The following is a 15,781-nucleotide window of genomic DNA, read 5'->3' as shown; positions in this document are numbered from 1 at the left end:
TGTACGATTGCTTTGTCCTATTCTATATAAATAAAGGTTAACATATGTCTTGTGAACCCCCACTAATGGAATCCTGTGGACCTCTCACTATTCGTTGTGCCCCCCCCCCCCTCCGCCCCATTGTAGTATCGTCCTGGGGGCCCTGTATGTATTGTCTTGCCTATGAATAGTCATATAAATATTTTGTTTTAACTTTAATAACTTTATTTTCTTTTAATGGTTAGTATTAGATGTGTGTGTATATATGATGGATGGATGGACATGAATGGATGGATGTGTGTGGTATGGTGTCTAACGTGTGTGTGTGTGTGTGTTGGTGTGTGTGTGTTGTGCTTCTGCTGTATATTTTATATATATAATGTTAGATTAAGTTTTTTTCAAGCCGCTGTACTGGGCACACACCTAAGCTATGTGGGCTGTTTGTCCAGTAACAGTGGGTTCGTGTTTTATAGTGGTGATACTTTAAAGATTTTGTAATACAAATTTAGTGTGTTTCTTGCTACCCTAATTAATAATTAAATTGTCGAGATAGTATTTCTGTCACTGCTGTAGATGTAATTTGAGCCCAGGGAAAAACACATAAAAATAAACTAGGTATAAAAGTGCGGGTTGGCAATCGTTCTTAAGAATTGGAGGTTCGATATCAATACTCTTCATTTTTAGCTAGGACCTCGGTTACTACGGACATGCGTTTCTTTTTACACCGCTTCCCTCATTTTAGCCCGAGTACTCTGACGTAAGAGGATAGTTCTAATAGAATAGATGTTTAACACGGGAACATACATTGCTTTAGTTTTTTTAATGACAATATCACGAAGTGCAAATACAAGTACACAAGTACAGCAAGTCATTTCTTACACACTACCCTCGTTATGTCATACTTGATTGTCATTGAACACAGACATACATATTCCGTTTACCTTAACAACGGGCTCCGCCTGTGTACGTGTTGTGTATTTATCGTGATGACTACAGTTTTATTATAGACGATTTGGTTATTTAACTGTTACAAGCCAGCACCCATTCGGGTACCAGCTCGCTTTTAATAACGTTGGGTAAAGTATCATATAGTTCAAATATCACCAAACATGAGGAACGCTATTCTGGCATTAGTTTTATTAGTGGGTAAGTAATTTTGGAAATATAGTTATTTATTTATTATTTTAGTTATTATTATTATTATTTATTATTTTTTTTATTTTTTTTAGGCGGGTGAAAGTTGGGGGTATATATATATATATATATATATTATATATATATATATAGTGTATGTATGTATGTATGTATGTATGTATGTATGTGTGTGTGTGTGTGTGTGTGTGTGTGTGTGTGTGTGTGTGTATGGTCAATTTTGTTGAGGGTTTTTTATTATTATATTTATTATTAGTTTATTGCGAATGCTTTTTTTTTATTGGTTGCGATCCACGCTAAAATACGCGTGTATTGTTAATGCAAAATAAGTATACTTTCCAAACCCTTTATCATATTTTCATATAACATGTAATGAAGTATACCGATTCTTCTTTTCTATGATATGAAATATGGGAGATTTAATGCATGCTTTTTGTGAGAAAACTAAGTTAAACAGGTTACAACCGACGATAAACTGCATAATATAAGTTGTAACTAAAAAGTATGGCATGCATTTCTAATTTGACTATAAAATTAGTTGTTGATGTTATAATTGCGGGAAAATTCGTCAGGGATTCATAACATACACATAATTATTATTACGTCCGTCGTGTCGTTTTCACAGTTGTAAATGAGGTGAAAAAAAGGAAGGAGGAGATTTTTTGAAAGAGTGAGTTATGTAACATTCACTAAAATAGTTACAAAATTTATATGTGTTGATAATAACATTCAAGAGAAAAAAATACTTGTAAATAAAATTTTGTGATTTGGACATTAATATATGTCGCTTACTTTAGTGCATCTGTGCTAGTAGTAAGACATATGAATTCAAGTTTTTTCCATGCTATAATTTCACATAAGCAATTTCTTAAAACTGTCCGGTTTTTAATAATTTGACACCTTGATTTGTAAAAATGCCGTTATATAAAATAATATGGACCTGTTTGCCGTACTTTAATATGAATAAATTCTTTTTCAAAATGACGACAAAAATACAACATTTATTTGTCAATGAACGACTTTTTAAAATTGTCCATTTAGCTCAGTTTTGACGTCAAATGTAAACAACGTCTTTAGTACAATAAATTCACACACTACATCTGTACGACGCACGCATGAATTTTGCTTACGCGTAAGACTGTCATAGGGATTCATATGTATCAGTAGAAAATACTTTACAGTTTTAATTAAAATAATGTTTCTGAATAGACGACTCATTTAAAATATAATATTTCAGATAAGCCTAATCTACTGCCGAAAGTGTGCCAAAGATTTTTATGATTATGCCGTTTCCATTTAGAAGGATACCAAAGAAAAAGCACTGTGTCATAGACGACACTTTAGATACATTGAAAACATTAATTGGTCGAGAAATATCATTAAAGGAGACCGGACACCAAACCATATATACGGCGTAATGAATTGTTTGCCGTCATAAACCACAACACGCAACTACCGCGCTCCCCTTATTGACTAAGTTAAGCGTGCCAGTCTTGGTTGGGGTTTTTTTTCGCCGATCCCCGAGGTGTTGCGAAATATATATATCCTGGGAAAGCGGACCGCTGTTATTTGTGCTACAGGCCCCGTAGATCCTTGAACCGACTCTCTCCAAAAACTTGTTTACTTTTTTTCGTATGTCAAACCAAACTGAAATTATTTACAGAATATATATATATATATATATATAATTATGGATGTTTGGTTTTATTAGCTGTTTTGCTGTTTTACATACCCTCCCTCCTATACTTTTGTTTTTATTTTTGTGTTGTGTTTATATTAATCAATTATTAGCAAGACTGCGTAGAAATAATGTAACATATTAATTTGTTTTGATTTTTAAATTTAGTTATTTATTTTTGATTCCTTTCTTCTTCTTTTGCTCGCCCGAGGTGCTTACGTCGCAGGATCGAACCACCTCAGTGGATCAATTCAACTGATTTGTTGTTTTTTTTCGTTCCAACCAGTGCACCACAACTGGTCAAAGGCTGTGGTATGCGCTTTCCTGTCTGGGAAAGTGCATATAAAAGATCCTTCCTGTATTAGGAAAAATGTAGCGGGTTTCCTCTGACGACTACGAGTCAGAACCAAATGTTTGACATCCAAATAGCCGATGATTAATTAATCAATGTGCTCCAGTAGTGTCGTTAAACAAAAACAAACTTAAGCTTTCTTTTGCTTGGAAAGAGATATATTCATACTCTGTAATCTAAATGTAAAATAATAATACACGTATTTTATCTGTTAAATGGCAGAACACATTAGGCTATTTCTTGTTCCATCCAGTGCACCACGATTGGTATATCAAAGGCCGAGGTGTGTGCTATCCTGTCTGTGAAATGGTGCATATAAAAGATCCCTTGCTACAAAGACCATGTGTCAAAATTGCCAAATGTTTGACATCCAATAATTGATGATTAATAAATCAATGTGCTCTAGTGGTGTCATTAAACAAATCAAACTTCGAATTGTTTAACTTTAATCAGTCTGTTATTAGAGAGACTATCCTGAGTTTGCTGCCGTTGTAACATGTATACGATCTCACGAGTCAGTGGTAGCTGTTTCTAAAACTTAGTTTGAAGGAAGGAAATGTTTTTATTTAACGAAGCACTCGACACATTTTATTTACGGTTATATCAACTTATATGGCGTCAGACATATGGTTACTGATCACACAGATATTGAGCGAGGAAACCCGCTGTCGTCACTTCATGGACTACTCTTTTCAATTAGCAGCAAGGGATCTTGTATATGCACCATTCCCACAGACAGGATAGTATATACCAAGGTCTTTTTTACACCAGTTGTGGAGCATTGACTGGAACGAGAAATAGTCCAATGGGGCCACCGGCGGGGATCGATCCTAAACCGACCTCGCATCTAGCGAGCGTTTTACCACTGGGCTACGTCCCGCCCAACTTAGTTTGATGCTTGAAATAGTAATTGTTCAAATGTGTAGTCATGTGAAACTTAGTTCTGAGTGTATATTTACCTAGTACCAATTTGTCCAGCACTCCATAACCTAAAATGTTAAAATCTGACCAGTAAACAGATTATAAATTCTTATGCAAGGGTGGATGCAGGATTTATGCAGGTATGGGGTACAACGTTTAAAAAGGAATCTACAGAATTCTGGGATGTGGCACAACGTTTAAAAAGGAATCTACATAATTCAGGGATGGGGTACAACGTTTGAAATGGCATCTACAGAATTCAGGGATGGGGTACGTTTAAAAAGGGCATCTGCATAATCAGGGATGTAGTACAACATTTAAAAATGGCATCTATAGAATTCAGGGATGGGGTACGTTTAAAAAAGGCACCTAGATAATTCAGGGTTGGGGTACAACGTTTAAAAAGGGCATCTACATAATTCAGGGTTGGGGTACAACGTCTAAAAAAGGCATCTACAGAATTCAGGAATGGGGTACGTTTAAAAAGGGCATCTACACACTGAGAACTCCCAAGAGAATGACAGCAGAGCTGCCGTTCTTGGGTCTCCGTTTCGGTTCTCCATGAACAAGTGCTCAGTATGTGTTCATTAGTCATTCAAATAAATTTAGGACATGTTCATAAACCATTTCAGTGTATCATCGTGTGCTGGTCTGTTGAATATAATTCTGTTTGTTTGGTACCACAGGTTTGGTTGCTACGGTCAACTGTAATTGTGTCACAGAGACTGCACAGGCATGCATTGCCACCCAAACATCCGAGCTTGCAAGCTCCGGATTTGACATTGGAGGAAAATGCAGGTAAGTAGATAGTCATGTAACCAGGAGTAGGATTATACTAACACAGTGTAAGTTTTCGTTTTGTTGTTTTACCGGAAAGGTAAAAGAATAAGGTCCAAAACACCGGGTCTGGGTCTGGGTCTGGGTCTGTGTCTGGGTCTGGGTCTGGGTCTGTGTCTGGGTCTGGCGATTGAGGTACACATATATATATATATTAATACGTTCATATCTTTAGATAAATTTACTTCAACAATAAGTATGAGAAATGCACATTGATCAATATATACCTTTCCTGTTGGTTATTAAGATAAAACAAATAAGTAAGCTAGGTTCGAACATTATGCAGCTGCCAGTCTGGCAGTGTGAGAATATGACGTCTATTGCCAGATCTGTAGTTGACGTCATCACAGACTCGGTGTGTTTTGTCACATTCGATTCATTGCGTTTTATTTTGGACTGGCACCATAGTCATCAGATCCAGACCCAGACCCAGACCCAGACCCGGTGTGTTTTGGGTCTAACAGAAGTCACAAGTTGGCTTGTAGTTTCTTATGGTTTCCTTTGCAACATGAAACATTGTTGACAACGTGGTAATACAGATAATATAGGTTTCAGCTCTTGGGTGAATGACACACAGATCTCCCGAACGAGTTGACATTCATTGCGACTGAGAACCTCAAGGATACGAACAGCAGAGCTGCTCTTCTTGTGTCTGTCTTTCATGTGTAGAAAAACTAATATTTATAAGATACATAATATACATGATATACATGTATTTGTTGACGTTAATTGCCATGGTTTATAGTCGTTAGCTGCCAAGTTGGGAACAACAATTAAAATCCATAGTTACCTTCATTGCGGTAATTTAGTTTGACATTAATTGGTTTAATGGCTAGCCCCAAATTAACTAAATACTAAGTTATTGCATAAATGTCGGGTGACAATGTAACAAAATAATCGAATCGAACAAACACAGCTAAATATATAAATTGCATTTGAATATTGTTATAAATGTTGCACTACTAGTATTATAATACCAAGACAGCTGCTTATTGTACGTAAACTTACTTCCAAAGTTATTTGTGGTGGCCTAACACAGCCAGTGTAACTTGTACTGACAACTGATGTTTTATATTGCAGTGCATTCAAGAATTTTATAAATTGTATATCAGAAGCGGGCTGCATCAGTGAAGCTTCATATAAAACGCCTGTAGACACAGCCAAGTCATTCATAAGCACCTTCTGTAGTAAGTATTGTTATGATTATCTAGTGTTGAATACTATACAAATAATATATGTATATGTAAAGAAGGAAGGGAGGAAATGTTTTATTTAACAACGCACTCAACACATTTTATTTTCGGTTATATGGCGTGAGACATATGGTTAAGGACCACACAGATATTGAAAGAGGAAACCCGCTGTTGCCACTTCATTGGATACTCTTTTCGATTAGCAGCAAGGTATCTTTTATATGCACCATCTCACAGACAGGGTAGTATATACCACGGCCTTTGTTACACCAGTTGTGGAGCGCTGGCTGGAAAAAAAAATAGCCCAATGGGCCCACCGACAGGAATCGAGCATGTGTAAAGAGATTCGGTACAGAACAATTACTGAAATCTGCACCGACACTCACGTTTTACTGAATACAAAGTAAAATAGTGTATTTAATATGTAACTGATTTAAGTGAGCACGTACTCCACGGTCCTTGCCAGACAATTTGTATACAAGTCTTCACGTTTTCTAATTTGTTATGTCCATAAACCGCGCGTGTATATATACGCGTCTGTGCAGATGTAATGGAATTGCGACCCGTTGTCAGTGTTCCATTACTATATGCTTAATGTACAACTACTATTGCTTCATAAGAGCTTTTTAAAAATAATTTAAATGGTATTTTATTACATAAAGTAATCTTTAAAAGGTTCGTGTGTTAAAAGTAAACATCCAAGTCTTTACCAATTATACGGAAAATCCTTTAAGTAAATGAGAAAATAACTTTACAATAAAAATCCTAAATGAAGAAAGAAAATGAAAAAATTAAACACACAAGTCAGTGGGAGATCTACTAAGTAGTGACATTGTTTATTTATGGTAGTTAAGGGCAGGATTTCTGCCAGAGAGTAAAACAGGTATGGCGCCATATCTAAATCTTTTAGCAGATTTTTTCTTTGAAGTTAATCTTTTGACAAAATTAATTACTCTTATCATTACTGTAGATTTTCTTAACCCTAACCCTAAACTTAAGCCATTCTCTTTCTGGGGGAGGTCCCCTATAACCCTTATGAACTGTGGTTGCATTCAATTTCATAGCGCTATACCCAAACAGTTATTTTTGGCAGAAACGCTGAAGGGGGTGTAGGATCCAGTTTACAGATAAGAGATTAATGTCTTAAATATGTATGTCATAAATATGTCGAAAATGGAATCTCGAGGCAAACAAATGGTTTATTTATGCCCCATAATGCAAATCACGAAAAACAATGTTTGTCCGTGTACATTACTCTTGGCTAGGAGGTATTTGTAAGCACATCTGAAATGATTTAAAAATGAAATAGCAAATATAAGAAACTGGATCAAAGACTTAAGAAGACATAAAAGAATACATAAATGGTTGACATACATTGTACACTGCTTACAAATTGATGACAATGACATTTTACACAGTAGTCAGTTAATATTCAACATTTCATTGCCACAATTATTTTTAAATGTCTTATTTGTACATTAATTTAATAGTTACTTTCTTTGTATAAATCAAACTATTATTATTATTATTATTATTATTATTATTTATTGTTATTTCCAGACAGCGGAACCATGGTAACAGTTTCAGTTTTGACTCTGTTTCTTACTCTGTCCGCAGTGGCCTTCTAGTGAACCACTTTCTGGTATGAAGATGTATTCCCTCACTTAATACAACACTAACAGATAAAGTGGCAACACACACACACACACACACACACACACACACACACATATATATATATATATATATATATATATATATATATATATATATATGCACACTTATATGCACAAGCATAAAAACTATTCAATATTTACTTTACGTTTTGATCTGAAAGTTGACCAGAGATGTAAAATGGAGATTACTTGAGGTGTTTTCTCTTTTATAGATATATCATCAGGTCCTGTTCTCAACACAAGCGCATATTCCCCTACTGGTAGTATTCAAGTTTGAAAATCCCAACAGTCAATGGCATGGCCTAAAATTCTTTCACTACACGCCCCTTCTTGTTCCGGTCACGTTACTGTAACTTCCTTCCTTTTTCTGAGCGAATAACACGGAGAACTGGATACAGAGAGGCCTGGGAGGGTATAAATCCTTGAGAAAAGTCCCCAAGTTTCCTCTACTTCTTTTCCTCTTCACCTATCCTCAACACAAATGCTGCATTCAACAGAAGGTGGTGGGTTCCGGACTCTGAAGATGCATTCGTCTTCTCCCCATAGACCGGTAGACACAGTGGAAGAATAGGCCAACCATGGTAAGCCCCCCTCCATGGGATGCCCGTCACAAACCATAGCAAGGTGATGTTAGTAACAACAAACGTTATGGTGGCATCCATCAGTAATTGGAGGCACAACTCTCAGGCACTGCAGCGGACCTGGAACCAGTCATCCATTTCTCATGCAGGTTCTGACAGGGTGGGAAGGCGTAGCCACTAGGGATGCAGGTATTAGGTAACCGCCCAATGTATTGGAGTGTTAATAAAAACATCAACGTTATGGGTGCATCCATCAGAACATTGAACTAAACAGCCCCCTGCGTTTTAAGTGCGCCAAGTTACTGTTAGTTCAATTAAGGGAAACATGTCGCCAATGTGCAGTGCACAATGACTAACGTTATCCAGACAAAAGTCCTGTCACTAAACCAGTGCGTTAACTTCAAATCGGTGCAACAAACACGTGTCAAGATGAGTCTTCAGCTATCGATTCGTTGGACATCTCGGGGTGCAGTCCATGAATCCGACAGAGCATCAGGGGCAACGAGATGGCCAGTGTTAACCAGAGCTTGCACTGTGACCACAGTATCCAGATAATGGAATCCCTCAACTTCTTCGTAGGATACATCACGCAGATGGTAGTTGGCGAAGATCGTGTCTGCCAGAATGGCCCATTGATAACCGTGGGGACCGGCTGTGTTCTCGGCTATGAAGAATTGAGAACTGTCGACTTCTGTCTGGAGACAAGTGAAATCATTGTTGAGTGGAAGTCACCGTAGACCCGATACTTGGGTGTACCATCGGTGCCATTCATTGGATTCACTGTAGGCTACAGAGTAGGGTCACCCGAAGTGACCATAACCTAAGGTCCAGGGCCCCGTTCCACAAAGCGATTTTAGCCCTAAGATCAGCTTAAGTGCATAGGGTAGCTATGCACTTAAGGTAATCTTAAGGCTAAGATCGCTTCGTGGAACAGGGTCCAGGAGCTGTGGCAGCATTTATAGCTGCAAAGGTATGCTGCAATAAATGTCCTCGATGACCGTTGGTTGTTTGAAACGTCAGAAAGAGAAACTCTCAGAAGCCAGGAACAAGCATGTCAATCACCAGTGCTGAACGGTCGTGGTGAAATCGAACCGTGGATGGTCCTGTCGGCTCTCCGTGAAGTCTGATTTTCAAGACTGCGTGAGAAATGTCTTCTCTCAAAGCGTTCCGTGGAAAGCAGTGAACAGGCATGCCAATCGGTTGCGCTAGAAGGCCTTGGCGGTCTGCTAGGACCTGTACGGTCTCGTTGGGACCCGTCAGCCACCCGTGAAGCTTGATCTAGACTGTGGAGCTGGTGTTTCTACTGTGAATAACTTGTGGAAAGCCATGGTGACTGCTGCGGTCACGGCTTCGATGAGTAGTGGACTGTCGGCTCTTCTCTCGAGATGAGTGTGCTGATCGTCTTGGTGTATTCGCAGGAGTCCCATGGGCAGCGTGTACCGTATCGCCCGTAGGTATGGTTGCAGCAAGCACCGTAATGGAATCCGTAGGTGGTTACTGGTCTGTGGAAGTAACCGTAGCAGCTGGCCCTGTGGAAGCCGAGGGACTGGCGACCATGGCAACATTCATTGGCTCAAAGGTCTCTTGAAGCATACTCGGTAGTATATTCTTCAATATCTCGGACACGGAATCAGTGATGGAAGGTTGCATGGCAGGAGCTGGAGCCGTCACAGACTCAGCCTTCTTAGCCCACTAAAATAGGACACGGAGATACGCGTTGGATTCCATCGGTTCCAATGAACACATCTCATATCTAAGTCCAGCCCAGACAGCAGTTGAGGCAAGACAGTACAACACGAGAAGCATGACAATTAATAAATTTGGAAACAACACTTAAAATAAAGTGATTAAAACCAAACTAATTGTACAACAATAACGTGACAGCATATAGAAATGTATTCCACACATAAAAGTCTCAAATAAACCAAGTGAAAACGACAGATGGCTCAGATTAAGACACAGATAAAAGGAAAGACGTCAAAACCACAAGATCGAAGGAAAAAGAAGGAAGTTACAATCACGTGACCAGAACCTCCCCACCCTTCCTCACCCTTCCTCACATCATGAATATTGTGACACTGGTAAACACAGAAGCAATATCTAGCTCAGATGTGTTTGGATCATAGGATCTAACAAAGTGGCTGAACAAAGGGGGTGGGGGTGGGGGGGGATCACCTCTCCCCCTAAATTTTACGACTGTTTTGAGGTGGGGTTTTTTACCTTGAAGAAATAACCTTGAAGACGTTTGAGGCCTTCCACTTTACTGGATCACATTGGCTGTCGGTGGCCTTCGAGACACTATGTTATAGGAGAATATGCACTTGTGTTGAGGACAGGTGCTGTTGAAAAGAAATGATGTAATAACCGCGTAATATATTGTTTTAGAATCACATATACACTATTCAGTATTTACTTTAAGGTTTGATTTGAAAGTTGAGCAGAAATTTAAAATGATGTAATAACTGCATAATATATTTAGTTTTTGGAATCTATTTTTAAAATGTTTTAAAGTTTTGTCTAACAACACGCTAAACACACTGATCAATTAGCCATTAGCTATTGCATGTCAAACATATGATCATTCTGAGACATTCTTTTTAGAGGACACCCGACACATTTTTCCATTAGCAGCAAAGGATCTTTTTGTGCACTTTACCACAGACAGGACATCACATGCCATGGCTTTTGATACACTAGTCATGGGTCACCTGTTAGGACTGGGGGGGGGGGCATTCTGAAAATGGGTCTATCAGTGGGTTTTGACCCTATGGCCCAAGAACAAGAGGCAAGCGTTCTATGACTGCTAGTTCTCAGTTAACCCTTCCTCACATCATCAATACTGATGAGGTGAGCGTAACTGAGCCAACTGCAGTTCTCAATATATTTGGGTCGGGGGGGGGGGGGAGGGGGTCCCCTACATTTTGCGATTTTTAAATATTTTTTTTTTACGTTGGAGAAACGACAAATCCCTTAGGGAACGTTTGAGGCCTTGGGCCACATTTTACTGCAAACCCCCTAAATGGATTTTCTGGATCCGCCACTCAAACACCCTCAGCAGACCAATTAGCTTTTTCCCCCTGTAACAAAGAACGACCAATGACTATTTTAACAAAGGTCATGGATTGTGTTGTTCTGTATGAGAGAATGTGCATATTAAAAATATCTTGCTTCTAACGAAAACATGTAGCGGTTTTCTCAGAAAAGTCAGAATGATCAAATGTTTTGAAAACAAATAGCGGATGATTAATTAATCATTATGCTCTAATTGTGTCTTTAAATAAATAAAATGAAACAAACTTTAATTTTAAAGAAGAAGAATTGTTTTAAGTATCATTTTACTGTTAGGTTTTGCTCTAATTCTCTATAAAACAATATAAAAGTTTAATTTTATAACTTTTTGTAACATTAAAATGTAATAGAACATACATATATTATTAAACTTATTTTCTCCGCAGTGTATGGCAGCACGAACCACGTTACTCAATCTTGGAAATGCTGAACAAAAAAAGAAGAAAAAGAACTGTTACCAGAATTATTCTAGTTTACAAATAAAGAATATTTTTGTCAGTACTATAAAATGTTAGAAAGCTAATGACAAGTTAAGTTATATATGGAAATCTAATAAACATTTGTTTCCCTTCAAAGGAATATCAGTTTTCTATTTATATCAATAAAATGTTTGATTATTTGTCTAAGCTTTGCTGTTTTATTTTGTTTGTATGTTTGTTTGTTTGTGTGTTTTGTTTTGGTTTTGTTTCGGGTTTTCGGTGCTTTCTTTGACATCATTTCTCACAGCTACATAATGATAATATTAAACATAGTGGATATCACGCCATGTCATGCAGAATATGCAGTCTGCACTTTTCTTCTCGTCGCAACCAGTTACCAACGATACATATACATTGGTATATGCTTGCAGCTAAATTTCGCTTTTAATATATATTATGTGACGTCATTTGTCATTGTTCCATAATGGAAATATTGACCTTAGTGGGTAGGAAACCATGTCATGTACAATTTGAAGTCGAAACCAGCGCAAAACGATTCTTACATAGGTGTTTATCCTGTGGGGAGCGAAACTTCGCATCTGCTTGTCGAACAATTCCGTGACGTCATTCTGACACAATGGCAATATTCGGCGTACTTAGAAGAGCGCGATGTCGTGTAGGATACGAACTTGATCGGGGTTTTTTCTGTGTTACCTTCCCAACCAGTGGTCAACGATTCTTTGAAGTTTGTTTATGCTGTAGGTAGGCAAACTTCGCTACTAAGTTCTAACAGTTGTCTGACGTCATTTCTCATTGTTACATAATGGCAATATTGAGACTTAGTGGTTAGAGTCTCATGTCGTGTATGATATGAAATTGATGGTTTTATTATGCTCCCAACGACTGCTAAACGATTATTATGTGGGTAGCCACACTTCGCTTCTAATGTCTAACAGTTGCATGACGTCATTTCTCACAGTAACATAATGATAATATTAAACTTACTGGATAGCGCGCCATGTCATGCAGTATATGCAGTCTATGCTTTTATTCCCGTCCCAACTAGTGTCCGACCATATATATACCTTGGTATATGTTGTGTGTAGCCAAATTTCGCTTTTAAGGTCTAACCATTGTGTGACATTATTTGTCATTGTTACATAACGCCAATATTGAGCTTAATGGGTAGAGCACCATGTCATGTACAATTTGAAGTCGATGGTTCAATTTTCTTCCAAAACAGCGCAAAACGATTCTTACATAGGTATTTATCCTTTGGGGAGCGAAACTTCGCATTTGAGTGTCAACAATTCTGTGATGTCATTCTGACACAATGGCAATATTAAGTGTACTTAGTAGAGCGCGATGTCGTGTAGGATATGAACTCGATCACTTTTTCTTTGTTACCTTCCCAACCGGTGTCCAACGATTCTTACACGTTTGTTTATCCTATAGGTAGCCAAACTTCGCTTCTAACTTCTAACATTTGTCTGACGTCATTTCTCATTGTTACATAATGGCAATATTGAACTTAGGAGGTACAGTGTCATGTCGTGTATGATATGAAATTGATGGTTTTATTATCCTCCCAACGACTGCTAAACGATTATTAGATAAGTGTTTATGCTGTGGGTAGCCACACTTCGTTTTTAATGTCTAACAGTTGCATGACGTCATTTTTCACCGTAACATAATAATAATATTAAACTTAGTGGATAGCGCGCCATGCCATGCAGAATATGCAGTCTATGCTTTTATTCTCGTCCCAACCAGTGCCCGACGATACTTATACCTTGGTATATTCTGTGTGTAGCTAAATTTCGCTTTTAAGGTCAAACTATTGTGTGACGTCATCTGTCATTTTTACATAATGTTAATGTTGAGCATAATGGGTAGAGCACCATGTAATGTACACTTTGGAGTCGATGGTTTTATCATCTTCCAAACCAGCGCTAAACGATTCTTACATAGGTGTTTATGTTGTGTGGAGCGAAACTTCGCATCTGCTTGTCGAACAATTCCGTGACGTCATTCTGACACAATGGCAATATTCAGTGTACTTAGTAGAGAGCGATGTCGTGTAGGATATGAACTCGATCACTTTTGTTTTTTTTTTTTGTTACCTTTCCAACCAGTGCCCAACGATTCTTACACGTTTGTTTATGCTGTAGGTAGGCAAACTTCGTTTCTCGCTTCAAACGTCATTTCTCATTGTTACATAATGGCAATATTGAACTTAGTGGGTGGAGTGTCATGTCGTGTATGATATGAAATTGATGGTTTTATTATGCTCCCAACGACTGCTAAACGATTATTAGATAAGTGTCTATGCTGTGAGTAGCCACACTTCGCTTCTAATGTCTAACAGTTGCATGACGTCATTTATCACAGTAACATAATCATAATATTAAAGTTAGTGGATAGCGCGCCATGTCATGCAGGATATGCAGTCTATGCTTTTATTCTCATCTTAAGCAGTGCCCGATGATACTTATAACTTGGTATATGCTGTGTGTTACATAATGTCAATATTCAGCTCAATGGGTAGAGCACCATGTCATGTACAATTTGAAGTCGATGGTCTCATCCTGTTCCAAACCAGCGCAAAATGATTCTTAGATAGGTGTTTATCCTGTGTGGAGCGAAACTTCGCATCTGCTTGTCGAACAACTCCGTGACGTCATTGTGACACAATGGCAATATTCAGTGTACTTAGAAGAGCCCGATGTCGTGTAGGATCAATTTTATTTCTTTGTTACCTTCCTAACCGGTGCCCAACGATCCTGACACGTTTGTTTATGCTGTAGGTAGGGAAATTTCGTTTTTAACTTCTAACAGTTGTCTGACGTCATTTCTCATTGTTACATAATGGCAATATTGAACTTAGGAGGTAGAGTGTCATGTCGTGTATGATATGAAATTGATGGTTTTATTATGCTCCCAACGACTGCTAAACTATTATTAGATGAGTGGTTATGCTGTCGGCACCCACACTTCGCTTGTAATGTCTAACAGTTGCATGACGTCATTTTTCACAGTAACATAATGATAATGTTAAACTTACTGGATAGCGCGCTATGTCATGCAGCATATGCGCAAAACGATTCTTACATAGGTGTTTATACTGTGTGGAGCGAAACTTCGCATTCGAGTTTCAACAATTCCGTGACGTCATTCTGACACAATGGCAATATTCAGTGTACTTAGTAGAGCGCGATGTCGTGTAGGATATGAACTTGATCGGGGTTTTTTTCTGTTACCTTCCCAACCAGTGGTCAACGATTCTTACATGTTTGTTGATGCTGTAGGTAGGCAAACTTCGCTTCTAACTTTTAACAGTTGTCTGACGTCATTTCTCATTGTTACATAATGGCAATATTGAACTTAGTGGTTAGAGTGTCATGTCGCGTATGATATGAAATCGAAGGTTTTATTATGCTCACAAGGACTGCTAAACGATTATTAGATAAGTGTTTATGCTGTGGGTAGCCACACTTCGTTTTTAATGTCTAACAGTTGCATGACGTCATTTTTCACGGTAACATAATTATAATATTAAACTTCCTTGATAGCGCGCCATGTTATGCAGGATATGCAGTCTATGCTTTTATATCGTCCCAACCAGTGCCCAACGCTACTTATACCTTGGTTTATTTTGTGTGTATTCAAATTTCGCTTTTAAGGTCTATTGTGTGACGTCATTTGTCATTGTTACATAATGCTAATGTTGAGCATAATGGGTAGAACACCATGTCATGTACAATTGACCCCTCCGTACGGCGTGATTGACAACCGCTCTGGACCAATCATGTTTCGCGGTTCAAAAACCGCGGGCCCAAATTTGCTTGGACGCCATTAGGTTAGACAACATACTTTTTTTCGATGTGTAACGTTTTTGTATAGTTAGCATTAAAATTAGTTAAA

At 38.1% G+C, this 15,781-nt stretch overlaps 1 protein-coding gene across 1 annotated transcript; it reads left to right on the top strand.

The window, feature by feature from the left end:
* Positions 1-980: 980 nt before the first annotated feature.
* LOC121376805 lies at positions 981-12,057 on the top strand. Its single transcript, XM_041504579.1, has 5 exons — positions 981-1,125; positions 4,769-4,880; positions 6,000-6,106; positions 7,673-7,754; positions 11,825-12,057. The coding sequence occupies exons 1-4, from the start codon at positions 1,089-1,091 to the stop codon at positions 7,738-7,740; spliced, it is 324 nt and encodes a 107-aa protein (XP_041360513.1). The 5' UTR covers positions 981-1,088; the 3' UTR covers positions 7,741-7,754; positions 11,825-12,057.
* Positions 12,058-15,781: the final 3,724 nt, after the last annotated feature.

This window comes from Gigantopelta aegis, chromosome 7 (assembly GCF_016097555.1).
Source record: "Gigantopelta aegis isolate Gae_Host chromosome 7, Gae_host_genome, whole genome shotgun sequence".
NCBI lineage: Eukaryota > Metazoa > Mollusca > Gastropoda > Neomphalida > Peltospiridae > Gigantopelta > Gigantopelta aegis.
This window is presented reverse-complemented; position numbering and strand designations above follow the sequence as displayed.